General features: G+C 33.2%; 1 protein-coding gene and 1 pseudogene across 1 annotated transcript; both read right to left on the bottom strand.

Annotated features, from left to right (window-relative positions):
- LOC109335508 lies at positions 10,700–11,377 on the bottom strand (annotated as a pseudogene).
- On the bottom strand, positions 15,567–18,754 carry LOC109335178 (regulatory protein NPR5-like). Its single transcript, XM_019571283.1, has 2 exons — positions 18,029–18,754; positions 15,567–16,729 (listed from the first exon to the last, which is right to left on the bottom strand). The coding sequence occupies exons 1-2, from the start codon at positions 18,503–18,505 to the stop codon at positions 15,749–15,751; spliced, it is 1,458 nt and encodes a 485-aa protein (XP_019426828.1). The 5' UTR covers positions 18,506–18,754; the 3' UTR covers positions 15,567–15,748.

Raw genomic sequence — 27,981 nt, 5'->3', positions numbered from 1 at the left:
CTGAATCTTGCTTTTGTCGAGGTTCGTGTTTGTGTCTCCTTTCACGCCTTTTTAGGCACAATACATCAGGATGGACTAAAAAACTCTGATCAATCTTTTTGAAAATTATATATTTTTGTTTATTGAAAAATGATTTGCATACTAAAAGACACAGAGGTATATAAAAAAACCAAATTTATTCATTTTCATTTAGCTTTCTGAAAATGAAAGTCATACAAGTTTGTCTTAAGCCAAAGCCCTGACCCAAACCTTATAACTAATTCTGAAATTTCCCCAGCTTGGGGAAAGATTTTTCAAAATAATCTGCCCCAATTTCTAGTCTTACTACTAATTCCTTTGGAAAAGACCGATGCTACTTGGTGGATTTCTCGAACCATTCACAATTCGCCCCAGTTCTCAACTCTGATGTTGACTTCTCCCAAGAAGGTCATGTTACCTGGTATATTATCTTGAACCAACCAAAATTCTGCCCCAGTTTCAAGCAACGTTTAGACTTCCGATCCGTTGATATATCATGCTTTGAGAGGTACTTCCTTTTCTTTTTGTGTCCGTAGTTGTTGCTGAAGTCGCCCTTTCAGGTTTTAAACTTAACGGGCTCTTGAAACATTTTTTTATTGTTTATTATTGTTTTTCTTTTATTTATGCGAGGATCGCAATATGTAAGAGTTTTGAAAAATATATGCACCAACTTATTTGGAGTCAGTTTATTTTGTGCTCTAGTGTGTACCTCAGACGTTCGACTCTCAACAAGGACTTTTAGAGATTGTAACGTGACTTGGCTAGTGGCTAAGAAAGAATAGATATATGGCTCAAATAATGTATTTCCTATCCCACCTTTCTCCATAATCTCCATAATCCTATTTCCAATCCTTCTCTAGAGTCTAACTTTGGGTAGGATGTTTATCTCTATCGTCTTCAGCAGGTAACTTTTCGTAGAACTTCTCTTTTGAGTTTTTGTTTATATATACCCTAACTTTTGACTAGGATTTTATTGAAATTCCTAGCGTTGTTTTTTCTTTGTAGTACCATCCCTTCTTTTGGACTCTATGAATGTTTATTGGAAAACTACCCTTTCCCCAGGTTCACAGTAATTTTAAAGGTGTTTCTTTCTAGAATGAACTTCTTTCATATCGTCTTGGCTCAAAGGGGTGACTAGGGATATCTTCTTAGTGTTTTGGAATGTCAAGAACACCTTGTGTCCTCAAGACGACCTATCTGAGGTCTACACCATATGAGCTTTGTTTATATCATTCTCCCTCGTGCAAAACGGTAAATAAATATATTGCAATCGATTCATGAATGTTTTTTTTCCTTTTTCTTTATTTTTTGGAAGTACCCTCTAGGCATAATACTTCTTCACTGCATCTGAATTTACGGTGATATGCAGATCTTCCCCACAAATGTCTGTTAGGATTAGGGCTTTGCCAGAAAACGCTTTCTTGACTAAATAGGGACCTTAATAATTTGGAGCCCACTTTCCTCGGCTGTCCTTCTGGATTGGCAAGATCTTCTTTAGCACCAAATCTCCTTCCCCGAACTGGCGTGGCCGAACTTTCTTTGCATATGCCTTTATCATTCTTTTCTGGTACAACTGTCCATGACAAATTGCAGCTAGCCTTCGACCATCTATCATATTCAATTGATCTTGTCTAGCTTGAACCCATTCTGACTTTTTCAGACCAGCATCTGCTAAGACCCTTAGAGATGGGATATCTACTTCAAGTGGAAGAACAGCTTCCATACCATAAACCAAGGAGTATGGATTAGCCCCTATAGAAGTGCGGACTGAAGTACGATAACCATGTAGGGCGAAGGGTAGCATTTCGTGACAGTCCTTGTAAGTCACAACCATTTTCTGGACTATCTTTTTTATGTTCTTATTGGCTGCTTCCACGTCTCCATTCATTTTGGGTCTGTATGGCGAGGACGTGTGATGCTTTATTTTGAATGTTTTTCACATCTCGGTCATCATCTTGTTGTTCAGGTTGGTCGCATTATCAGTGATGATCTAGTCTGGTAACCCATATCGACATACTAAATCTCTTTTTATGAACTTGAGGACTACCTTTCGGGTCACACTAGCATAAGAGTTTGCCTCCACCCACTTGGCGAAGTAATCTATAGCGACTAGGATGAATCGATTTCCATTAGAGGCTTTTGGTTCTATAGGACCGATGACATTCATTCCCCATATAGAAAATGGCCAAGGTGATGTTAAGACATTCAAAGGATTCAGAGGTACGTTGATATTATCCGCATATATCTGGCACTTGTGGCATTTCTTCACATGGTTGCAGCAGTCGGTCTCCACTGTCAACTAGAAATAACCCACTCTCGTGATTTTCTTAGCCATAGCATGTCCATTCGCATGGGTTCCGAAAGTTTCCTCATGCACTTCTTCCACCATTTTTTGAGCTCCTTGGCTTCCAGACATCGGAGAAATACCATATCATGACTTCTTTTGTAAACGACATCCCCACTCAAAAAGAAGTTTGGGGCTAGTCTTCTGAGTGTTCTTTTGTCGTCTTCTGAAGCATGGGGAGGATAAGCTTCATTTCTTAAGTACTCTCTTATGTCGTGATACCATGGTTTGTCGTCGGGTTCTTCTTCGTCTACGTTAGAATAAGCAGGTTCAGTATTGTCCTTTATCTGAAAGAGTAGTAAGCTGTCTCCACCAACATGGAACATTAAGGACAAGGTTGCCAATGCATCGGCCAACCTATTGTCCTATCTAGGGATGTGATAGAAATCTACTTGGTCGAACTGGTTAACCAACTTCAGGATGTAGTCTCTATACGACACCAATTTGTTGTCTCGAGTTTCCCAATCTCCTTTTATATGATGGATTACTTGAGCGAAATCCCCAAATACTTCTAGGATCTTGGCTTGTGAGTCAATAACGGCCTTTAGTCCCAAAATGCATGCCTCATATTCTGCCACATTGTTAGTACAGTCAGAACATAGTCTAGCAGTAAAAGGAAGGAACTTCCCCGTTGGAGACACCAAAACAGCCCCTACTCCATGTCCAAATGCATTGGAGGCCCCATCAAAGACTAGGGTCCATTTTTCCTCTTCTCTTGATTCATTGGATAAGGTCATGATATCTTCATCTGGAAATTCATACCTCAAATGCCCTAGTTTATCTAAGGGTTGGTTAGCCAAGTAGTCGACAAGAACACCTCCCTTTATCACTTTTTGTGTCATATCGGCGATGTCATATTCAGATAACAGCACCTGCCATTTAGCAATTCTTCCTGTCAGTATGGGGTTTTCGAAAATATACTTGATAGGATCCATTTTTTATACCAACCAAGTGGTGTGACTCAACATGTACTGTCTTAACTAGCGAGAGGCCCAAACTAAAGCACAACAAGTCCGTTCTAATAAGGAGTATTTTATCTCGCAAGCTATGAATTTCTTGCTCAGGTAGTATATGGTTTGCTCCTTTCTTCCAGTGTCATCATGTTTCCCCAAGACGCAACCCATTGATTCATCAAGTACAGTGAGGAATATAATCAAGGGTCGCCCTGGAACTGGAGGCATCAGTACCGGAGTTTCTGTCAAGTACTGCTTTATCTTTTCAAATATTGACTCACAGTCATCGTTCCACTTCACCGCGTGATTCTTTCTTAGGATCTTGAATATATTTTCACATGTGGAAGTTAGTTGGAAGATGAACCTGATATTCCCAAGAATCCTCTGACTTCCTTCTCTGTTCGAGGTGCTGGCATTTCGATTATGGCCTTCACCTTTTCTGGATCCACCTCAATACCCTTCTGGCTGACTATGAAACCCAAGAGTCAGCCTGATTTCACTCCAAAGCTACACTTGGTTGGATTCAACTTAAGGTGATACTTTCGTAGTCTCTCAAACAGACACCTCAAGTTGTTTACGTGTTCTCCTTCTGTCTTGGACTTACAGATAATGTCGTCCACGTAGATCTCTATCTCCTTGTGCGTCATGTCATGGAAAAGAGTAACCATGGCTCTTTGATATGTAGCCATAGCATTCTTTAATCCAAACGTCATGACTTGGTAGCAAAAGGTACCCCATGGGGTAATAAACGAGGTTTTGTTTATGTCTTTTGGCGCCATTTTGATATGATGATACCCCGAATACCCATCCATGAATGAGATAAGGGCATGGTCAGTGGTGCTATCAACCAAAACATCTATATATGGCACCGGAAAATCATCCTTCGAGCTAGCTTTATTGAGGTCCATGTAGTCAACACATATTCTCAACTTTCCTCCCTTCTTTGGCACAACTACCACATTTTCTACCCAATCTGGATATTCAACAACTTTAATGAACCCGGCGGTCAACCATTTTTATACCTCCTCATTGACCCTTAGGGAGATCTTTGGCTTGATTCTTCGCAATTTCTGCTTCACTGGCCTAGAGTTTTGCATTAGCGGTAGTTTGTGCTCTACTATACTTCGATCTAGTCCTGACATCTCTTCGTACGACCAAGCAAAGACATCCTTGAATTCATGTAGAAGTTGAACTAGGCCTCCCCTGAGCAGTTCGGGGGAGGCCTCCCATTCATCATCATCACTGTCATCCTCCACTTGGTGGACAGGTTGGTCAGGACTAGGCGAGGGCTCACTAGCATGGCCCTCGGTTTCAGAGTCGCTATCGGATCTGCAATGTGGCGATGACTAAGTCAGCTCCCCATGGATTTGGTTTTTTTATTTATTTATTTTTTCTTTGTTTTATTTTACTCTGATCTTTTAGCATGTAATAAAGAAAAAAAATGCAAAAGGGATACATGAATACGATCGAAAATATTGATCTTTATTTATTTGAATAGAAATACTAAAACAAATGAGCCCTTATTATTGAAAAACAAAAAAACGAAAAATGTCTAATAGGCTTGGGCAGGTCTTAAAAAAAACTACATCAAATTATTACTTTGGTCCTAAAGTAACTGATGCATGTGACTCTTCATGCCAATTCTTCAAGCACGTGCTTGTGGGACACTTGTACACGAAACCAGATTCTTCCTTCATTCCTTCTTCTTCCATGAAGGCCACCATTCCTGAGGACCGGGTACCGTCGCTGACAAAGAATTAGCTGATATGGGTATTAGAAGCCTTGCCATATTCTCATGTCCAAATTGCCCTAGCCGAGTCAGACGCTCACATTTCCTTACTTATATGGTTCGGTGCTTATCTTCCCATGTTGGTCTATACCCCAAACCATATCTACCTTTATTAGCCTTGGGCATTATGATTTCCCTAAAACCTTGTCCATACTTTCCTAATCCTTTCTCGGGTTGATATCCTCCGCGGATCATCACTTTTGCCATCATGAGATAAGCATCTGATAGATATGAGTTTAGCAACGGTGCACCTTCCATTACAAATGTGGTGTTTGTGATCTCAAGGCCCTGGAATGATGTTTCCAATGCCTCATTGATCACTTCAATGTAGCGGGCATTGAACGACTGAGACACTATCACATCCTCTTCTTCTGAAACCATAATCAACCTTCCGTTCACTATGAACTTCACTTTTTGATGCAAGGTAGACGGTATTGCTCCTGAGGAATGCATCCAAGGACGCCCCAACAAACAACTATACGTTGGATTGATGTCCATCACATGGAACAATATGTGGAATATGCACGATCCTATCTTGATGGGAAAATCCATCTCCCCCATCATGTCCCTACGTGATCCGTCAAAACCTTTGACAATCATTAAGCTAGCCCTCAAGTAGGAGGTATCCATCGGTAATCTGGAGAAAGTTCTCTTTGTCATAACATTCAGCGACGACCCATTATCCAGGAGGACTTTTCCGATCACACAGTCATTACACAACACTGAAATATGTAGGGGACGAACATGTCTGATGCCCTCAAAAGGTATCTCTTGATCACAAAAAGATATATAATTATCTACCACAATATTGTTGATTATCCCTCCCAACTTGTCAGTTGTAATGTCATGGGTGACGTGAGCCTGATTCAACACTTATAGTAGCACATTTCGGTGGGCCTCAGAACTCGTTAGTATGGATAACAAAGATATCCTTGTTGGGGTCTTATTAAGCTGATCCACGATTTTGTACTCACTTTGCTTGATGAATTTGAGGAACTCATAGGCCTCTTTGTTTGATACGCCTTCAGGTAATGCCACCTCGACATCCTCTTCTACATGCTCTGGCACTTTTTCTTTACCCTTAGTGGCCCCAGATGGACCCTTTTCTATCTCTGGTGGAACATATATACGTCCAGTCCTCGTAACCCTGCTATTTCCAGCAATGTTGGTAACCATAAAAGGGTTCATCACTGGCTCTTCTCCGTAAACCCAAGGCACTGCCTTCTCCGATTCGTACAGGAATGGGCTCTTCCCTCCTGTTATCACGGGCTCCATCTGCCGATTGAATGGTTCCCATTGATGCTGAGAGAAATATGTCTCAACACCCCCGGGTGGATTTATGATGGGTTCATATGTGCGTATGAAGACAGGTATTTCCTTTTGACACTTCTCTAGGACATTAATCCCATAGCATGAGGACCTTCCGCCGATGGCAATCAGTTTCAAGTCCATCATTTTCTGAAAAAGTGATTTGAATTCTTTACATTCTTCCAAACTGTGACCCGCACGTCCGTGCATTTCACAACTCTTCGCATCACTATTGTTTGTTTCATGGATAATAACTTTTACCAAACCTTGCCTGCACATTTCACCGAAGATGAACCCCATGAGCATCTTCACATCTTCAACCTTGTCGATGACTGCGACCTCGCTCTTTGTTTCTATAGCATTTACCAAACTAACCTATTTATAGTTTTTTTTTACCCTAACCTAATCTTAATAATTTGCTAACTGAATGGTTGTCCACTAATCGACAACCCCCTGTTAATAGGCACTCACCAAGTCATATTTGGCATATTTGACTTGGTGTTTTTATCTTTTTATTTAATAAAAACATTTTAAATTAGTTTATGTATTTATTTTTATATATCCGAATTAATTAAAAAACAATATGTTTGATTATGCTTAAATTATTTTAAAATTATATTTTCGAAAAATTAAAATAATAAATTATTTTATTCTTTATTTGGAATTTAAAAAGGGATATTTATATTATGTCACTTATTTTATTTATTATAAATTCGAATTTAATTATAAAAAAATAATTATTCTTTATTTATAATAAAATTCGAAAAAGCAAAATAATAATAACAGATTATTTTTATCCCATTTTTTCTTAGAAAAATGATTATAGGCTTTTTAGGGTCCATTTTAATTTAATTCATTTTTCTTACTTTTATTATTTTTGAATTTTCGGTTAACTCAATCACTTTGATTTAGGAATCTTATCAACATAAATTTAGTATGATCATTTGTTATATTTCTCGTTAACTCAATCACTTAGATTTATGAACCTTATCAACATAAATTTAATACTAGTATTTATTATATTTCCTCCATAACATGGTTTTAATTATTTTATTAATTGAAATTAAGTAAAAATCGTTTTATTACTTTCATCTTAAACATTTTGGGCTTTTTCTAGGCCGAACAAAAAATGAGTGTTCATAATTTTTAATCTCTATATGTCTATTAAAGAAATTCTTAAAAAATTAAATGATAACAAAAAGTTGTCACTAGTTTTTAAATAACATTTTTTATAACAATATTGCTTGACTAATGCACCCATTATGTCTAATTTATAACTTTTAGTAACAATTACATTTAAAATAGAGTAAATTACACTTACACTCTCTGAGTTTTAGTGAAATTACACAAACTACCCTTCACTTTTTTAAACTTACACAAACCCCCTAATTCTTATACTTTCATTACACTAACTACCCCTGCATTAGAAATAAGTGTAATTTTTTAAACAAAAAATGCGATAAATGCAATTTAGTTAAACAAAACATTGTATATTTTGAATACAAGTCCAAATAATATATGAGTCAATACATTTTTATTATTTTTGGTTCATTACGATATAGTATATGAGCGATTTAAACAATATTTTTTTAGAATTGTTAATGCATTTTGTAAGCAAAAATAATAAAGATACATTGATTTGTATATTATTTCGACTTGTCTCCGTAATATATCATGTTTTGTTTAACTTAATTGTATTTATCACATTTTTTGTTAAAATAATTACACTTATCTCTTATGTAGAGGTGATCAATGTAATGAAATTATAAAAATTAGGGAGGTTTGTGTAGGTATAAAAAAGTGAGGGATAGTTTGTGTAATTTCACTAAAACTCATAGAATATCAGTGTAATTTACTCTTTAAAATAAGTCATAGAATCGTCACTTGTTTGAATTGGAGGATCTTATAAGCCCCTCTCGAGGAATAATAAGGGTCAACGTTCGAATCAAGTATGTATGCAAGAACAAAGGCATAGATCCACTGAACAAATTATATGATGAACACAATAATATATAAAATAAAAACAGACATTTTAGAATGAGAATCTGCATTAGAATCTCTTTATGCCATCCATGAGTTCCATTATCCTCATGAGCTGAAATATTAGTATCTAAAGTCCAAACTAGTGTTTTGAATAACATTAAGAAACCACAATTGCTACTATATTATTGTAGTTTTGGGATTATCCATAACAACATGGATCCCAATTGCTATAAACACAATTGCTACCACAATTAACTAGAATTTAAAAAAGTGGTTCATATTACGAAAATGTTGAAAAAGCGTAAAATGAATATTATAAAATTTTCTCATTATTTGATCAAGACATAAGATCTTATTTATAGTAAATGAATAAGTAATAAACCTCCCTAATTAAACTAATTAATAAACTAATAAAACATATGTGTAAAATGTGAAAATGTGTAAAAGATGTAAAATGTGTAAAATGTGTAAAATGTGTAAAATATGTAAAATGTGATAGCTTTGTTCTTCAATACCCCCCCCCCTCAAGCTGGAGGGTAAATGACAATGACTTCAACTTCATAATTCGATTTGATATCGTGACAATGTAATGGATCGAAATCTTGATCCTAACGTGATTGGATTTTCTCAATCACTTGATCTTGTTGTTGTTGATCTTGTTGTTGTTGATCTTGTTGTTGTTGTTGATCTTATTGATCTTGTTGTTGTTGTTGTTCATTTTGTTGATCTTGTTGATCTTGTTGATCTTGTTGTTGTTGTTGTTGATAATGAATAATGAATAGTGTGACAGGGAGCTGAGAGTGAAGAAGAGATTTTGATTGTGACCAACACCAAATCTCAAGATGGAAGAGACCTCTCTTCGTTGTGAACAATTGCTAGATGGTGCATTCATTGAGGTTCAGAAAGAAGAAGATGGTGCACTTATTGAATTAGATTGTCAAAATGGTTTCTCTGAAAGGAGAAGAGAATTTTGTTGCACCGGTTGTGCGTGCACTTGTAGTTGATGCATTTTCGTATGTCTTTGTTCCAGCAAAATTCAACAGCTTGAGCCCTTTTCAGCTTCCACGGTGTGGTTGCTCCTTCTTGCCTTTCTTCCGGAAACGTCTTATCTCTTCACAAACTTCTCCTTTATGTTGAGTTGTTGACGATGATTCTTTGTTGAATCTTGGAAAAGGAAGATAATAATATTTTAGAGAATGCGTAGTAGTAACCAAAGCCTTCAGGATGACGGCTCTAATACCATATTGCGAAAATGTTGTGAAAGCGTAAAATAAATATTATGAATTTTTCTCATTATTTGATCAAGGCATAAGACCTTATTTATAGTACATGAATAGGTAACAAACTTACCTAAGCAAACTAATTAACAAACTAATAAAACACATGTGTAAAATGTGTAAATTATATAAAATGTGTAAAATATATAGAATGTGGTAGCTTTGTTCTTCAGTGGTCCAAAATATCCTAATTACAAAGCAAGGCAAAGTGAGTGTTAATTTCTTAACTTATTGTATATTGACCTGATCTTTTGGATTGGCATTGGGCAGTTTCATCATGACTAGGAAAACTCATATATACCACGACATATATTAATAAGCAGTCAATACCCAACTTTTTTTTATATAAAATCCAAAAATGCTATTGTGGGGCAAGGCTTTCTTAAGATTTAGTTAAAAGCATGTACTAAATTATGTATTAAGCCTTTCTTAATTGTTATTTTCAACTTCTCTAACTTATCAATCATAAACAAGTATGTGTAAATGTCTAACAAATATTACATGAACTATAAGCATTACTAGAATTGTTAGATAGGAAAATGTCAATGCATTGCTGGTGGAAATAAAGATATTGTATATTGATGATGTAATATATATTATTTATACACAATATTGCGAAAGCGTAAAATGAATATTATGATGAATTCTCGTTGATTGAAATGAAATAAGAGAGTGTTATTTATATACAATGCCTTGTAAAGCAAGCAATGTAACTAATGTAACTAACTCTCTAACAAACTAATAAACACATGTTGTAAAACAATTCAACATGTATTAAATGTGTAAAAAATGTAAAATGTATAAAATGTGGTAGCTTTGTTCTCCAATAGTCTCCCTCAAGCTGAAAGGTAAATGATAATGATTCCAGCTTGATAATTTGATTTGATAACAATATGATGAGTCAGAATCTCGATCCTGATGTGATTGGATTTTTTTAACCACGTGATTATTTTCCTAGTCAGAAATCTTGACCATATTCTTATGGTTTTTTCTATGGTTTTATATTGTTGTTGTTGATCTTGTTGATCTTTTTGTTGTTGTTATTGATCTTGTTCAGAAGTTCTTTCATGTAATCAATGGTGTCTCCAAGAATTGATGTTCTATCCATCTTACTTATCTTAGGGACAATTGACCTTAGCATTGAGAGTCTGTCATCTAACCTCTTTCTTCTTCTCCTCTCAGCCATTAAATTCTTGGAGGGTTGCCCCTGAAGCTTCTTTGATATATTCTTTCTTTCTATACCAGTTCCTATGTTGAAAACTGTCATTTCTAGTGACAGTGTTGGCTCCATTTTCATGTGTTTTGCAGCTCCAAATTCTGAAGCTCTTTACTAAGAAAACATGTATTATCCTCTCCTTCAATCATGGAAAATGAGAAATCTTCTTGACCAAGAAATGGAGGGGTGTTAAGTGGAGTATCAAGGGTAGTATGATATGAATGAAGAATCTGAAGTGCTGATGGTTCATCAAGTAAAGAACCATTGATTTCATTGAAGGTGTAGTTATACTCATTGTTGTAGCTTTGATGAAATTCTTGACCATAGAAAGTGTTGTTTGGAAAAAAAGTTGAAGAGTTTTGACCAAAACAATCAAAACTATTGCCATTAGAGAAGAACTGATTTTCTTCTATGCTTGGACTAGTATCCCATGTTTCTCTTCTTAGAGCCATTAATTCTTCCAAGAAATCATTGTCATGGAACTTCATTTCTCTCTACCTTTTTTTTCCTTGAATGATAATTATTTATGAAATGGCTTACATTCTTCTAAAGTTTCTACCCATAACTAATCAATCTCGCTTTTCACTATCTTTGACATCATTGCATAATGTTATTGCCTCTTGGTTGCTAGAGAATTTGCACATGTTGTTTCACCAATTTTTTATCTTCTTCCATTGAATTGTTGACGATGATTCATTGTTGAATCTTGAAAGAGAAAGATAATATTTTTTAGAGAATGCGCAGCATTGATCAAAGCCTTCAGGATAAAGACTCTGATACCATATTGCGAAAGCGTAAAATGAATATTATGATGAATTCTCATTAAATTGAAATGATATAAGAGAGTGTTTATTTATATACAATACCTTGTAAAGCAAGCAATGCAACTAACCTAACTAACTCTCTAACAAGCTAATAAACACATGTTGTAAAACAATTCAACATGGTTTTAAATATGTAAAATATATAAAATGTATAAAATGTGGTAGCTTTGTTCTCTAATACACAATATGATAATTTCTTTGTTAACAATCTAATTTGCTATATGAAAACACCAATCTCTGTAGCATTGTACGTATATCACCAGTCTTAACGAATGGTTATTATAAGTAGGGACTTTATATACTATAATAGATTTTCTTTTAAATAGAATAGTATTGAGGGATTGAATGGTCATAGTAATGGAATATATAAAGAATCCGTGGGAAAAACTATTTTACGTATGTTTATGTAGATGCGCCCATTAAGGCAAGGTATTAAAAAGGCTAGACGAGATTCATATGGACCAAGAGACAAACTAATCCAGAATTGGAATCTACTGTTCAAATAAATTAATCTACTATATATGACTTTATTTCAATAGTTTGATATTAACATTAATTGTATTTGGGATGGTAAAATGTTTCATGAGAAACATGTAATTACCCTGGATACATATCTACCTATGCACACACAGGAAATTATGGACTAAACTCACGAATCTTCCCCGACCAACATTTGATTAAATGTATATTTTTTTAGTCATAATAGAATGAACAATTAGTAATGTAATATTATTTATAGTGTCATATCTTTGCGTTGATAGTGTAACGATTTACACACAGTCAATGCATGATTAATCATTCATTTAAATGACTTTTTTTAAAGAGTTAATGATAATTAAAAATGAATGGTGAATAATATAGTAACAATTTAATAAAATTCTTATATTATTAGTTATATATTTTTCTCATACTTTTAGCTTTAAAGCAGTATTATTAAAACCGGACCGGTTATTAAACCGATTAGGGTAGTGGTTTAATGGTCCAATCAGTGGTTCAATAATTAAACTGCATAACGATTAAATCGGATATATATATGTAAACATGTAACAAAAAATTTCTAATATGTATATACTCAAATTTATAGTTCATGTTTATAGTCTACTAAAAATTCTCATAGATAAACAACTCAATCTGCAAAACATATTATAAATTTGAAACTTTAAAATTAAGGTAGTGATTCCTCCAATATAAAATAAGAGTGATGGTTGAATGTGTCTAAATTAATTCGGTCTTAAAACCAAGAAAAAATTATAAATATTTAACCAATATAAAGTAATTATTTCTAAATTCTTTTTCACAAACATTATTATCTTTTTAACTTTCTGGTTGAGCGGTTGAGAAAAAAGATAGAAAGGAAAATAAAAAACTCTACTTTAATGCTTTAACTTCCCATTCTATTCCATTTTTTCATTTCCCTAGAATGTACTCACTTTTCTTTTCTCTGGAATGTATATACCTTTCATTTCTCCCGAAAGTATCCCCTATCATATTCTATTTTATCTTCTCTCTTCCCGAACTTTCTTCTAATTATCTCTCTCCAAAAATATAGTTTCCATTGTTAACATTGCTGTCAATGTTGAATACACCTCCAAAAATACATCTTTATCATTTCTGCAGAAAGTATACGCCTTCAAGTCTCGATGAAAACGTTTTAGAAACGTTGGAGACTCGACGAAAGATGGATCTGTGAAACAATAGAGATGTATATGGAGACACTATGGGAACGATACAAACTCGATGGAAAAGGAAGAAGAAAACGTGAAGAACAGAACGCGAAGAAGAAAACGTGAAGAAGACTGGATTTGTAAATAAGTATTTTTTCATGAACCAACCGGTTTAGTAACAACTCGACTGGTTCTCCGGTTTCACCCAAAACGGTCCGGTTTGGTCCGGTTTTAACCGGTTCAGATGCTCATCTAGTCCAAAGACCATACCATACCGCCTAGGGATCTGATTTGCCGGTTTTACAGTCGAACCGGCCGGTCCAGTACGGTTTTAATATTATTGTTTTAAAGTTTTTATGCCCGCTTAAACTCCTAAAAAGGCAATGGGCAAAAAGAGATTAAATGAAAGAGATAGTGCCATTGTTGTATTCATGCCAGACAACTAATCAATTTGTCGTCAACCATATCTTTTTTATTTAAAACAATAAATCCCTAAGTAATGATAGCTATGAGTTCCTCCAATGGAGTATATAATGTGAGAAAAAAACAAAGTTATATATAAATTCATTAAGAGAGAAGCTAAGGGACAGTTCATATAATGACTTAACTAGCTAGCTAGGTAGAATTGATACATATGAAGGCAATCATATTCAAGTAAGCCTTTGAAAAAGAAGCCTAAATTAGAGAAAATAATTTCCCAATCGGAAATCCTTCCATTTCACACCCCTGATCAAATCAAAGAAAATAATAGCTACTAGTAATACATATTTTTTTTTTGGTAATATCAATTATATTTTCTCACCTAGAAGTAATGAATTAATTCCTTTTGGGATGTATATTTACCTCTTTTACACAAATATTATTTACATAAATTGAATTAATGGAAAATTATATCACTAAACTATCACCTTATTGATATATGTATTTAATAATCATGTTTAGAAGAAAGTGGGATGAGGTGGGACAAGAATCTAAATTACAAAGGCAAAAGGGTCCCAAACTAATTAAGTTGGCTATCATATTAGCTACTCATAAGTAAATTAAAACAACAAAGTAGCTGACAAGTGATGGTGGTTTAAAAGATTGACATGCGTAACAAAAAAATAAAAGAATAAAGTATCTCTTCGTAATAAAAAAATAATTTATACCTATGTGATATGTATATTACTTTGTTTAATTTTAAAAATATTTTTATAGAAAATAAATAGATATGAGATATGTTATGATTTTGACCGAATAAGATAACTTATATCTTATGAAAAACTTATATGGAGATAAATATATTTTATGGTTTTGATGCTATCATTTAAGATTAAATTTAGTTATAATTAAAATATTAATATGTTGTCAGAATTTTATTGATTATCTCTACTTAGTTTTGTCCCCATACAAGTCTTTCTCTTTATCTTACTTTATTAGATTCTCGTTGTCACTTATATCTTCAACTCCTATGAAACCGCACTTCAAATGGTGACAATTTGAATGGCCTTAAAAAAAGAACCTAACATAGAGCAGACCTAATAAAATATAAAATAAATCAAGAAAAGCAGTATAATGAAGAAGGAAGATCTTCTTTCCCCTTAATCTTTCTATCTCTCTCCCAGACTAATTAGAGTATTTCAACAAATAAAAACTAACATTTCATTTTAATTTTCTTTTAGAAAAGTAATACATTAATATCCACATGTTTAGATTTAAGTAGGTGGGACATGGAATGATACACGAATTGGGACACAGGATATGTGTTCGTGTAATGAGATTGGATGATAATTTGTTGTCCCAAATGATATCTCAAGCCATGTTCCGGACCAATTAAAATATGCATTGTCAATTAAATAATTAAATTTTCATTGTTTTTCCTGCTTTATTATTATTAGCACTAAACATAATTTGAGATAACAAATCATTCTCTAATGAAATAACTACAATAATGAATATACAACAACGGTAACAAAATAAGAAGAATTTTTTTAATCGTAGTTGGGCCTATATTGTATTTACTAAAATTGTGGAAAACTTTAGAAAAATGTGATCTACTTAAATTCTTAGATCTACTATTATTGTCACAGTTGTAGTTGAGGTATAATTTAAAACTATGTCTATATCCAATATTATCCTCACTATTCCAATTGTAGTATAAAATTCAAAGCATGTACCCAAAAAATAAAATTCAAAGCATGTACCCAAAAAATAAAATTCAAAACATTCCTACTCTCCATAAATTAACAACTCCCTCCATCTTCTTGCTGATCTCTCTTTTACCATTTTCCATCCATCATCCTTAACTATTCAAATTAAACTTTAAATTACATCATCAATTCATACAGAAATTAATTTAGAGCAAGCCATGTAGCTGCTCTTATATAGCTAGCCTAGTAGTCATCATGAGAGTGGTGGCGATGATACATTGTTGTGTCACATCCACCACTTTGTGATTCATGACCCATATTATGATCATTATGATCATTACTATCACCATCATTACCAACACCAATATGGGTGGCACCAAGATTAAGATATACCAACCTCGAGTCCAAGTTGAGATTAGCAATGTTGTTGTTGCTGCCACTGCTATTAGTGTCTTCACTCATTGGTGGGTATATGGCTGTAGTTGAAGCAGGGTTAGCATTTCCTTCTTCACGTGAAAGAACAAGTACTGCGGATTGAACAAGCTCCAAACACAACCTAAGCTTGTTAGGTTCAATGTGTGTTAATCCAGGGAGAGCACCTTTGAAGAGAAAATCAGAGGTTAGGGTTCTAAGGATATCAAGAGGAGTAACACCATCCACGGTTCTAACATTAGGGTCAGCATGGTGGTCGAGCAACACGGCCACCATGTCCGGCGACACCATCTCAGCCGCGACGTGGAGTGAGGTTTTCCCGGACGGCCTGGCCGGGTAGTTGACATCAGCTGCACCAAGCTCAAGCAAAGCCTTAACTACTTCCCTGCTGCAATTCTCCACCGCATAGTTTAAGGCCAATGCTTCATCAAGGTTTAGTCCTTCCCCCATTACCATGAGCTTCACTAGTTCCACATCCGACGAGTCGAGGGCCCGCCTCATTCGCATAATTTTCTGGTCCTCAATCTCAGCCGCAGTGTCATGGTGGTGGTGGTGATGGTGTAGCGGCGTTAATGAGCGGCGGGCGAGGGAGGATTTGAAGCGAAGCTCTTCAATCTTGGCGACGACATCCATGGGGAGATGCTTGGCGATGACTTCAGGGGGAAGGCCTGACTTGGCAACAAGGTGGGAACAAGTGGTCCATAGTTGGTGCATTTCTTGCTTTCTTGAAGCTAGGAGCACTTTCATCACATCATCAATAGAGGCTTTCTCTACCATGCTGGATAGTTGTTTCTGTGAAAGTGAAAACCCCAAATGAAGTAAGAGAGGAAACAAAACAAGGAGAAAAGAAAAGGGGCAAGAGAATTTGCATTTTTAGCTTTTGGGAAAAATTTAATGGCACTACCATGGCAAGTCTAAGAATTGGTTTAAAATTATAATAATAAAGGGTAGAGAACAAAATGGGATTGGTGAACTTCCTCCTTGTACTGGAGTAAAAAGAAATATAGTATTATGATGTTTTTATTCTTTAGATATAAATGTACTTACATTCTTACTTTACTGGGAAGTGTAAAAGCAATAACTTCCATTTGTATTTGTAGTACGGGAGACAAGTCCTTTCAACATGGCATGTTTACTAAATAACATTGAAGAAGTAGACCCTTTCTTTTGTCATGGTTTCTTCTCTTTTTGAGTTTAAACCCAAATGAGGAAAGTAAATGATTGGGAAAGATTTCGTTTGCTTGCTGTAAGGAAGACAAGACTGAATTTTTATCATCTAAATTTGAAAAATCTTTGGTATGCACCTTATATGGGTAGAAGAACTGCACCAATTCAAGAAACTATATGTCTCTAAAATATGGTACATGAAATCAAGGGACGTCCAACATATATTAACATAAATTACAATATTAAATTTTCCCAAAAAAGGAACTTGATACCATCATACACAACTAAAAGTGAATACAAGTTTTAAAAGAATAATGAAGCATCGAAGACACATAAAAGCTGAAAAGTAAGAGTAATATGTCTATCAATTGATAGAACAAACTTCCCAATTCTCAAAGGATTGAGTTGACTGACAAAACACAAATCTGTAAATCAAAATCCTACTCACTTCATCAATCATCCATCATATGAGAATTAATCAAAAGAAAAAGGAATAGAAGATAAAACAACTCTAAAGTTGATTAAAAAAGATGAAATAAAATATAGAGGTGAAAACTAAAATACCCCTTCTCACTTCCCAAAAACAAGACCCATCATTCTGTTGCAGTAATTGTCCAAATTCCCAAGACCCAGAAAACATAAGACTGGTCACATAAATCAGAGAAACAAGATAAACAGAAGACACAGACCGAGTGAGTGAGAAAGAATGAAACAATTAATTAATTAACAAAAAATTGTTGATTATATAATGAGGGAGCGAATGAACTTTTTGTGTGAACTGATTAAAATATATTATTCAATTAAAAAAATTATAAAAATAGAAATTAATAATTTTTATTATTTGATGTAATTTTATTAGATAAAGGCATAGAGATATGATTTTTTTTGGGATAGATCTGTGTTTATAAGAGGAAGCAAGAAAACCTGAGTGAGCAATGCCAACTGTTCAACGCCAAAGTATCTAGACGCAGCAAGAGTGTCAAGGGCAAGATCAACGGCTGAGGTGCAATGCGTGTGCCAGCATCCTCTCTCCCCACAATTAGGCCTTGGCTCATGCTTTTGAGGCACAATAGACACTTGTCCACTGTACAGGAACTGGAGGAGCAACAAGAACACTTCATATCCCACAGAGTTCACTGGGATGACGCCGGATAGTCTGGGCGTTGTCCCGGTACCTGCAGAGTTGACCCGAGAGGGTCCTTCTGTTGGGTCTAAGCCCGACGGCGGGTCTGCACCACAGAAGAATTTCCTGAAGAAAAGGCTTCTTGCTGCCAAGATGCAGCGGTGAGCATGGACCAAATGGCCTTCTACTTGGAAGGTTATGTCGCTGAAGGCTTGGCCATTGATGAGCAGGTTTAGGTAATCAAGGGAAAGAGATCTTAGTGACTCTTCTAGTGACATGTTGGTGATGGTGATGCTTGCAATAGTTGAGGGACAAGAAGAGTACTCTCTTAGCAGTTCAGGGTCGAATCCCTATGGTTATGATAATAAGTCTTGAATAGAGAGATATAGAGAATTGGAGGAGTGAAGAGGTTGGGTTCATTACTCTATTTTTGTTTGTTTATAATGATGGTACTGCAAATGTTTTTACGGGATTCTCTCGGTGTGGCTGTGAGGATGAGAATGGTGTTTTTCTGTAAAGTGTGTATTTTGATGGCAACATTTTATTTCTATGACACACTCTAAGTAATAACAATTTGTATTTATTTGCATTATTTTCTACTCTAACAAAATACGTATTTTTCTACCCTAACGTAATATATATATACGTATATACACATATATCTATTATGTGAAGAGTGTAGTATGTATGGATTGTTCACTATAAAAATTTATACATAATTAATGAATTTTTTACTATTTATTTGTATTATTTAATGACAATTAAAAATGATAATGAATGATATAATAATAATATAACAATTATTGCACTATTAATACATACATTTTTTCTCTTGTCTCAATATCCACTTCCACCAATGGGTTGGTTCAAGTGGTACATGCTTGATTCCCCTTAAGCAAGGTCTCGAGTTCGAGTCTTGTGGATGGAAAAATGTCTTCTGAGAGAGTTAGCCCCACGTACTTATAGATGTTTCAAGCTTGGACAAGATTGCCTCCAATGCGAGGATACATGTGGAAAATCAATTTTTTTTTCCAATTCCACTAATATAAATTTAATATTTACACGAAATTTTCTCTATTGAAAAATGTTGTCTGTATAATATTATCTAACAAAAAATTGTATACTTATGTGTATATGTTAATAAAAAATAAGTAATTGATCTAAGAGTGTAATATTAATAAGAAGTAAAGATTCATACTTTGTTACTATATTATTCATAATTTTTTGGGATTACTTTTTTGAATTATTAATTATAATTAAATATAAATGATAAATAATATAATAATAATATATAATATTCATACATTAGGATTAGGATTAGATCTATTTTTTTCTCCTGATTTATTAGTAAGATTGCTTCCGGTGGGATGAGCATGTTCGTGACTCAAAAAATGATACAACTATTTTCTTTTCATAGATATTTGTTTTCTCTATTTGTCGGTAGGAAGCAATTTGGATGGCTATTGTGGGCAGCTAGGGGTTTAAAATAGGTATGGTAAAAATAAATAAAATTTCATATATGCTAAAAAGTGTGTGCATGTACACTTGGAAGCTATTGACGAAAAGGATTTAAAGAAAATTAAAGTGTGCTTAGACAATGAGTATAGTTTTAGCTTCCTTAATTAGGTTAGCATTTCTACGAGGATATGCAATTACAGAAAGAATAAATTCTTGCTTTGTTACCAATATCATTTGCAATTTTTAACAATATTATAAGTAGAACACTTTCTTATAAAATAAAAAATATTTTTTATTACTCTCATTCGTTTCATCCTTTTATCTATTATACACATTAATTTAAAAATCAAAATAAAAATTATTAAGAGTTTTAGTGGTAATTATTATGCCTTAATTATTGTTGATGATTTCTTTAGATTTACATGAATATTATTTCTTTCTCATAAAAGTCATGCATGTAAATCATTCAAAAAGACTTGCTATGATTGTCCAAAATGAAAATGATATTAAAATAACCATATAGAACATGTTTTCATGATACAAAATAAACAAAATAGTAATATTCCTAAAACATTCAAATTAAGTTGAATCTTAACAAGAGATCTTTATAAGACAATGAAGTTCAATCATACTCTTAAAAGTATTATGTATATATAATGCCATAATATTGTATTCTAAAATGAATACATATTCTCAAATGGAAAAACATGAGTTCTTATAGATTGGTTTTGATACCACATGTAAACTTTCACTAGTTTATATGCAAACATAAATTTTCATAAACATATTAATGCCAAGATTTAGAACTTCACATTTTTCACAATAAAATAAGTAAGAGGAAGTGTACCGTTCTCATAGACTTATTTGATGAAGAAGTCTTGCTTATAGGTAAATATACTTTCCATGTGATGTTGATCTCTCCATATCAATAAAATGTTGGTTTCTTCCTCTTAACACATTTCTTAGAGTGATGCAACAATTAATATAATATCGAACCTAAATATTGCTAGGCAACACACGCTTTGGAGGTTTCTACATGCATATTCTCAACTATTTTTTATTCAAGTGATGCAACATCTTGTCATCAATCAAGTTTTATCATAAAAGTTATCATCATGTGAGATTGAAAATCATGAACTTGATGTACTTTATGAAGAAGATATAACTTATTGTTTTTCTACTCCTAGAACTCTTCAACAAAATGAAGTTCTAGAAATGAAAAATAGATCTCTAGAAAAATTATTATAGAACTAGGATAGACTCTCAAGGTATGCCAAAGGTACGCGGCACAAGGCTCATACTTAGCGAGTGACCCAAATAGTTTTTTACATACTTTTTTCTTTATATGATAAATATGATATTGTTTTTTATTATTTTTAATTTTTTTTGTCTCATAACTATTATTACTCAATGCATAAATTTATTCAATATTTTATTGGTCACAATGATCAGTTTTATATTTTCATATAACTGATGTATAATTAAAATAAGGTCTAACTTAAGAAGAGCAAAATACGAGACCATTTAAGACTCATTAAGAAGTTGGTCACAAAAAATATATTGTATTCAAGACCCATAAAAAGTATATCTTATGTTTTCATAACTTTTTTAATATTTATTTGGTTCAAAATTTATTATAAAAATAATACATAATTAATATTTTTTGATATAAAATGTTTATATTTTTATTTAGAGATCATAAATTTTTTTGACCTTTAATTTTGTCCCAACTTTAACATGCAAATTGCACATAGTTAAATTTTCTATAAATATGGGTCGCAAATGTTTTCCTGTACCATACCTATAAAATATCAGGACCGACTCTCGTTAGAATTATACTTAATGATTTTAAACTCTCTCATTACTTTTAGGCGGATGCGGTTAACACTGCTAACCATGTGATTAATCAGATTCTTATAAGACCTATTCTCAAGAAAACTCCATATGATTTCTACAAAGATAGAAAACCCAACATTACATCTCATAACTCTACCCATTGTCTAAGCAATGAATATGCCTTGATTTTTGTTGATAATTTCTCTAGATTTATATGGTCATTGTTTCTCTCTCATAAAATTCATGCATGTAAATCATTCAAAACTCTTGTTAAATTTATCTAAAATGAAAAGAACCTTTGCATTGCATTTATTAGGAAGGATCATGGTGGTGAGTTTGAAAATCACAAATTGATGGATTTTGTGACATATGTCATTGGTTTTTTCCACTAGAACTCCTAAACAAAATAGAGTTTTAGAAATAAAAAACAAACCTCTAGACAAATTAGCTATAACCATGCTTAACGATTCTAAACTCTCTCATTACTTTTAGGCGGATGTAGTTAACATCGCTAGGCATATGATTAATAGGCTTCTTATAAGATCTATTCTAATGAAAACTCCAATGAGCTCTACAAAGGTAGAAAACCCAACATTATACATATATACATATATATATATATACATATACATATATATATATACATACATATACATATATATATATACATACATATACATATATATATACATATATATATATATATATATATATATTCATGCATTTGATTGTAAATATTTTGTATTAAATAATTGAAAAGAGATTTTAGTAAATTTGATGTAAAATCCCATGAAACCATTTTTAGGGTATTAATTGCATAGAAAAACATATAGAATATACAAAAAAAGAACTTTGGCTATTGAATAATCTTTTCAATTTGTATGTATTGAGTCTAATGGGTGAAACAAAAGAAAGGTATTTTTTATGATGATGCAAAAATAGTTGAAAGAATTTATCAGAAGGAACAAGAAGTCGGATGAGATGAAGAAACCACTACTTCACCAAGACAAGGAAATATAGATGACTTGCCAAAAGCATGGAAGACAATGAAAGATTAACCAATTGATAAGATCATTGGTGATATCAACAAAGGAATGATAACTCAAAACCCTATCTATAACATTTGTAATTTTGTAGAATATTTTCTCAGCTAGAATCCAAGAACATTGACAAGACGTTCATGGATTAACACTAAATTTATGTCATGCAAGAAGAGATAAACCAATTCACTCGAAATGAAGTTTGGGACCTGATCCCTAATCCTAAAGATCACCCTCCAATTGGTACAAAGATGGCTTTTTAAAAATAAATTGAATGAAATTTGGCCTTATCATAAGAAACAATACTAGATTAGTAGTAAAAGTCTATAACCAAGAAGAAGACATATATTTTGATAAAACCAATGCATTCATTGCTAGAATAGTGCCAATTCCAATTCTACTAGTTTTCTCTTCATTCCTAAACTTCAAATTATGTCAAATGGATGTAAAGAGTGCATTGTTAAATTCTTTTATCCAATAAGTCTATGTAGATCAACCACTCGATTTTGAAAACTTTCAATTTCCAAATCATGTTTCCAAACATAAAAAGGCTTTGTATTATCTAAAGCAAGCTCCATGAGCTTGGTAAGGTAGACTAAGTAAATTTATTTTGGACAAAGACTTTGAAAGGGAAAATGTGGAAACAACTATTTCTTTTGTAGAAATTTCCATGATACATTTTTAGTTCAAGTTTATGTTGGGGATATAATAATTGGTGCTACTAACGAGAATTTGTACAAGAACTTTTCAAAACTCATGACTAGTGAGTTTAAATTATCTATGATGGGAAAGTTGAAGTTCTTCATATGATTAAAAATTAAGCAACTAGATAATGGAATATTAATCAATCAATCCAAATACTGCAGCGAATTATTGAAAAAGGTAGAGATGGTGAATGTAAAGGAATCTATCACACCCATGATGACTTCATGTTATTTGGACAAGGATGAGAAAGGAAAAGCAGTTGAGGTAACAAAGTATCAAACTTTAATTGTCTCTCTATAATAGAGTTGATATTATGTTTATTGTCTATATGTATGCTTTACTTACCACAAAACATATTGTTAAATACCTAAAAGGAACAAAAAAATATAGGTTTATGGTACCCTAAGGGTACAAAGTTAACTATAGTAGGTTAATCCGATTCAGACTTTGTAGGATGCAAACTCGACAAGTAAAGCAAAGTGGTACTTATCACTTGGTGGGAAATTCTCAAGCTTCTTGGCATAGTAAAAAAATCGTGTGTTGCTTTGTCAATGGCTGAAACAAAATATACAACTGCTAGTAGTTGTGGCGCTCAAATATTTTGGATGTAACAACAATTTCTGTTAAACTTAATAAATACAAATATCTTGTAACAAAACAAGTGCTATTAACCTTACGAAGAACCCTATATTACATTCAAGAACTTAATATATATAAATTAGATATCATTTTCTTAGATATCATGTGCACAAAACGAGATTGCAATATAGAGTTTGTTGGCACTTCAAGGAAATTGGCCCACATTATTAAAAACCCTTCCCAAGAATACATTCCTTTTAAGAATTCTTGATGAAAATCATGTAGATTAATTGACATTGATATATTAATTATTTGTCCTCCTAATTCATATGATTATATATGGTAATTGCATTTGAATGTGTCTTACTGTATGTTTCTTGATTATTTTAAATGAAATCCTTACATATATCATGTTTGATTGATTGTTTTTGTTTAGTAATGAATTGTTGAAAACTAGGAAATGTATGGTTATTTGATCTCCAATCGATTATTCTGCAGTTTTTGAGAAATGTCCACTTTCCTAATCGATTAGTTGTGCATCAAAATCTCTGGCTAATCAATTAAGTAATAGATTATCCGTGTGCAAATTTTCTCTGCCTAATTGATTATCCACTAGTCATAATCATTTAACTATTGATTAGACAATAATCATACAATCATTAAAACCTCAAACACACATTCTATCCTATTCGAACACGTAAACCATGTTCAGATTATAACAACAAAATACAAATCCAACACGTTAAAACATTAGAAGATGAGATTTGGGGATTTTTTTATTTTAGCCAATAAACACAAAAATGAAGGTTGCAAAGTGTTTAGAATTGAAAATGTGATATTAATTGACTAAAAACTCACCCAAAACAATTAAGAAATGAAGTTTTTCGAGAGAGAGGGAGGTTACACGGTTTTTGGAGGTTTAAAAATTGAGAAGATGAAATTGAGAAGAGGGAAAAGGCCTTCTAAACCATGCAGTGTAATCGATTACCCTGATTAGGGTATTCGGTTACATCAAGTACAATTTCCAAGTTTTCAAACTTATAGATAGTGTAATAAATTACATCCCCTGAGTAATCAGTTACTCATCTTTCTTCCCAAAACATTAATTGGTAAAACATATAGTGTAATCGGTCACTGACTATTCAAAACATGTTTAAGACAAATATGATTCATTAAGAATGCCTAATTCACGTCTAATCATATAAAAAGAATCTTTAGTCAAAGTTTTAGTGAAAATATCAGCTAATTGATTATGAACATCAACAAATTCGAAGAGTACATCTTTATGTTGGACATGGTCCCTAAGGAAGTGATGCCTTATATCAAGATGTTTGGTTCGGGAATACATAATCGGATTTTTTGGGAGATTTATAGCGCTAGTATTATCACATCTCAAGGGAATGCATCCTAAGTCCAATCCATAATCTCGCAATTGTTGCTTGAGCCATAACACTTGGGCACAACAACTACTTGGTGATAGGTATTCTGCCTCTGCAGTACTTAGAATAACACATGCTTGCTTCTAACAAGATCATGAGACTAGAGCATTTCCAAGGAAATAACAAGTACCACTTGTACTTTTCCTCTCAGTTTTGCATGCAGCAAAATCTGAATCCGAGTATCCCACCAAGTCACATAAACTTCCTTTTGAATACCATAGTCCTACATCAAGAGTTTCTTTAAGACATTTCATTATCCTTTTTACGAAAGTTAGATGTGACTCTTTGGGTTTTGATTGATACCGAGCACATAGACATACACTAAACATGACATCAGTTCTACTTGCGGTAAGATAAATAACGGAACCAATCATACCTCGATACATAGAGATGTCAATACACTTTCTAGTCTCATCAACATCTATCTATGTTCCAGAACCCTTAGGAGTGATAATTGGTTTGTAGTCATCCATTTCAAATCATTTCAAGAAATTCCTGTAATATTTAGATTGACTAACAAATATATCATCCTTGAGTTGTTTGATTTGAAGTCCAAGAAAGTAATTCAACTTTCCTATCATGGACATATCAAACTCCCATTGCATCATTTTACGAAACTCTCTACATAAAAGATTATTAGTAGAACCAAAAATAATATCATTGACATTAATTTGAACAAGTAAAGTATGATGATCGATTTTCTTAATAAATAGTGTAGTGTCGACCTTTCCTTTGGTAAATCATTTTTCAATTAAATAACTTGTTAGAGGATCATACCAAGAACGAGGAGCTTGCTTTAAGCCAGAGAGAGCTTTATTAAGTTTATAAACATAAGAGAGATGTTTGTAATCTTCGAAATTTGGAGGTTGTTCAACATCCACCTCTTCTTGTATATAACCATTTATAAAAGCGCTCTTTACATCCATTTGATATAACTGAAAGTCCAATGGACATGCATATGCTAGTAATAATCTAATAGCTTCAAGTCTAGCAACTGAAGCGAAGGTTTCATCAAAGTCTATACCCTCTTCCTGGTTATATCCTTGGGCTACTAGTCTTGCTTTATTTCTTATGATAATAACATTTTCATATGATTTATTTCGAAAGATGTAATGAGTGTCTATAACATGCCTATCTTTTAGTCTAGGAAAAAGTTCCCAAACTTGGTTTCTTTCAAACTGATTTAACTCTTCTTGCATCACAAGAATCCAATGCTCATCCTCAATTGTATCAACAATTTTAGATGGCTCAATTTGAGAAACAAAAGCCATGTTAAGACAATCATCATTTAACTTTAGGCGAGTCTCACCGATGATGCTATCTATAGGGTGATCACGATAGGTTCTCCATGCGAAGAAGATCTTGCTCCTAACCTTGGCACGGTTTTGATGAAGACATCAAAATCACATAAAGAAGAGAAGGAAGAATACTTTTGAAGACAAAGAAGATAAAGCTTCAAGGAATTTAGAGTCTAAGTCTATATATATTTCTATCCTTATACTCTATAATATACAATTAGTACTATTGGTAAAAAATATTTTAAAAGAAAATTGAAAACTACAAGTATAAATGTAAACAATTTTCAAAATACTGTGTAAGAGGTTACTGGATCTAAGTAACAGGTTACTGGATCTATGTAACAGGTTACTGTGACTAAGTAGCAGGTTAGCAGAACTAAGTAACATGTTACAAGAGTGAGAAACAAGTTACCCAAAAAAAATTGAACAAGGTAATTGATTACTCCCTTTGAGTAACCGATTACATGGTTACAATATATGAGAGTATTCGATTACACAGTATGGTAATCGATTACTCAGTTGGACATAATGTTTGGGTGATCGATTACATCAATACTGTAATCTATTACTAAGAGTTGTTACACTAGTTTTTCAGATTCAAACTGCACAGCTTTCACCCCAAACGAAATGGTTTCATTCCATTTGACTCCTACCTTCTCATAGAGGTGTTATGGATTATTGGAAAAACCTATTTAAAGGCATTGAAACTCATAATTCAAAATAATAACTCACATACACAATCTGAATTTTTCTGAAACACTTTTTCTGCAACTTGTTCTAAATTTTCAGATTAAATTTTCTGAAGTTGCTTTAAATGTGGTTTCAAATATTTTCAAACCTTCTAAGCATTATAACTAAGTGTATAAAGAGTTACCAGATTGCAAGAGATCTTAGTGTTCAAATATTGTAAAGGCAAACCTTGCCATTGTTAAAGTTTTCCTCATTCAATTTGCTGAAATACTTTCTATTACAAGGGTGTGATAAGAAAGGGGATAGAGTCACTTGGAAAGGTTGTTTTCCAAAGAGTTACATAAGTATTAGAGAGTGAGTAAGTTACAAGGAAGTCTCGAGGTGAGAATTTGTAATTAGTACTCTTAAAATCAAGCGAAGAAATATCTTGTGCTATAAGAGTACTGGATGTAACCTTTGGTGGACAAGAAGGTGAACTAGTATAAAACTCTCTTAGTACCCTCTTCTCCCTTATCTCCTTAAATTTAATTGATACTTTTATGCATAACTTTTCCGCTCCTACTAACTCTGAAATTTGCAGAAAAATCTATCATAGATTTAAGACAACTAATTCACTCCTTCTTACTTACCATCCTAGTCTTACACTCCTTTCTTTAGGTAAATCAGAATGAATATGCTCATTTTGTGATAGTATAGTATCATCTATCTT

The sequence above is a fragment of the Lupinus angustifolius genome, chromosome LG20 (genome assembly GCF_001865875.1).
Source record: "Lupinus angustifolius cultivar Tanjil chromosome LG20, LupAngTanjil_v1.0, whole genome shotgun sequence".
Lineage (NCBI taxonomy): Eukaryota > Viridiplantae > Streptophyta > Magnoliopsida > Fabales > Fabaceae > Lupinus > Lupinus angustifolius.
The sequence above is the reverse complement of the archived record's forward strand: the minus strand, read 5'-3'. Positions and strand labels throughout refer to the sequence as shown.

What these genes read in the sequence shown, in the direction of transcription:
- LOC109335178 (XM_019571283.1), bottom strand. Translation starts at nt 18,505, where the DNA reads ATGTCACTAGAAGAGTCACTAAGATCTCTTTCCCTTGATTACCTAAAC. An exon ending in AGTTGGCATTGCTCACTCAG is followed by an intron (nt 16,730 to 18,028) that starts GTTTTCTTGCTT and finishes TCACTTTCACAG; the next exon opens with AAACAACTATCCAGCATGGT.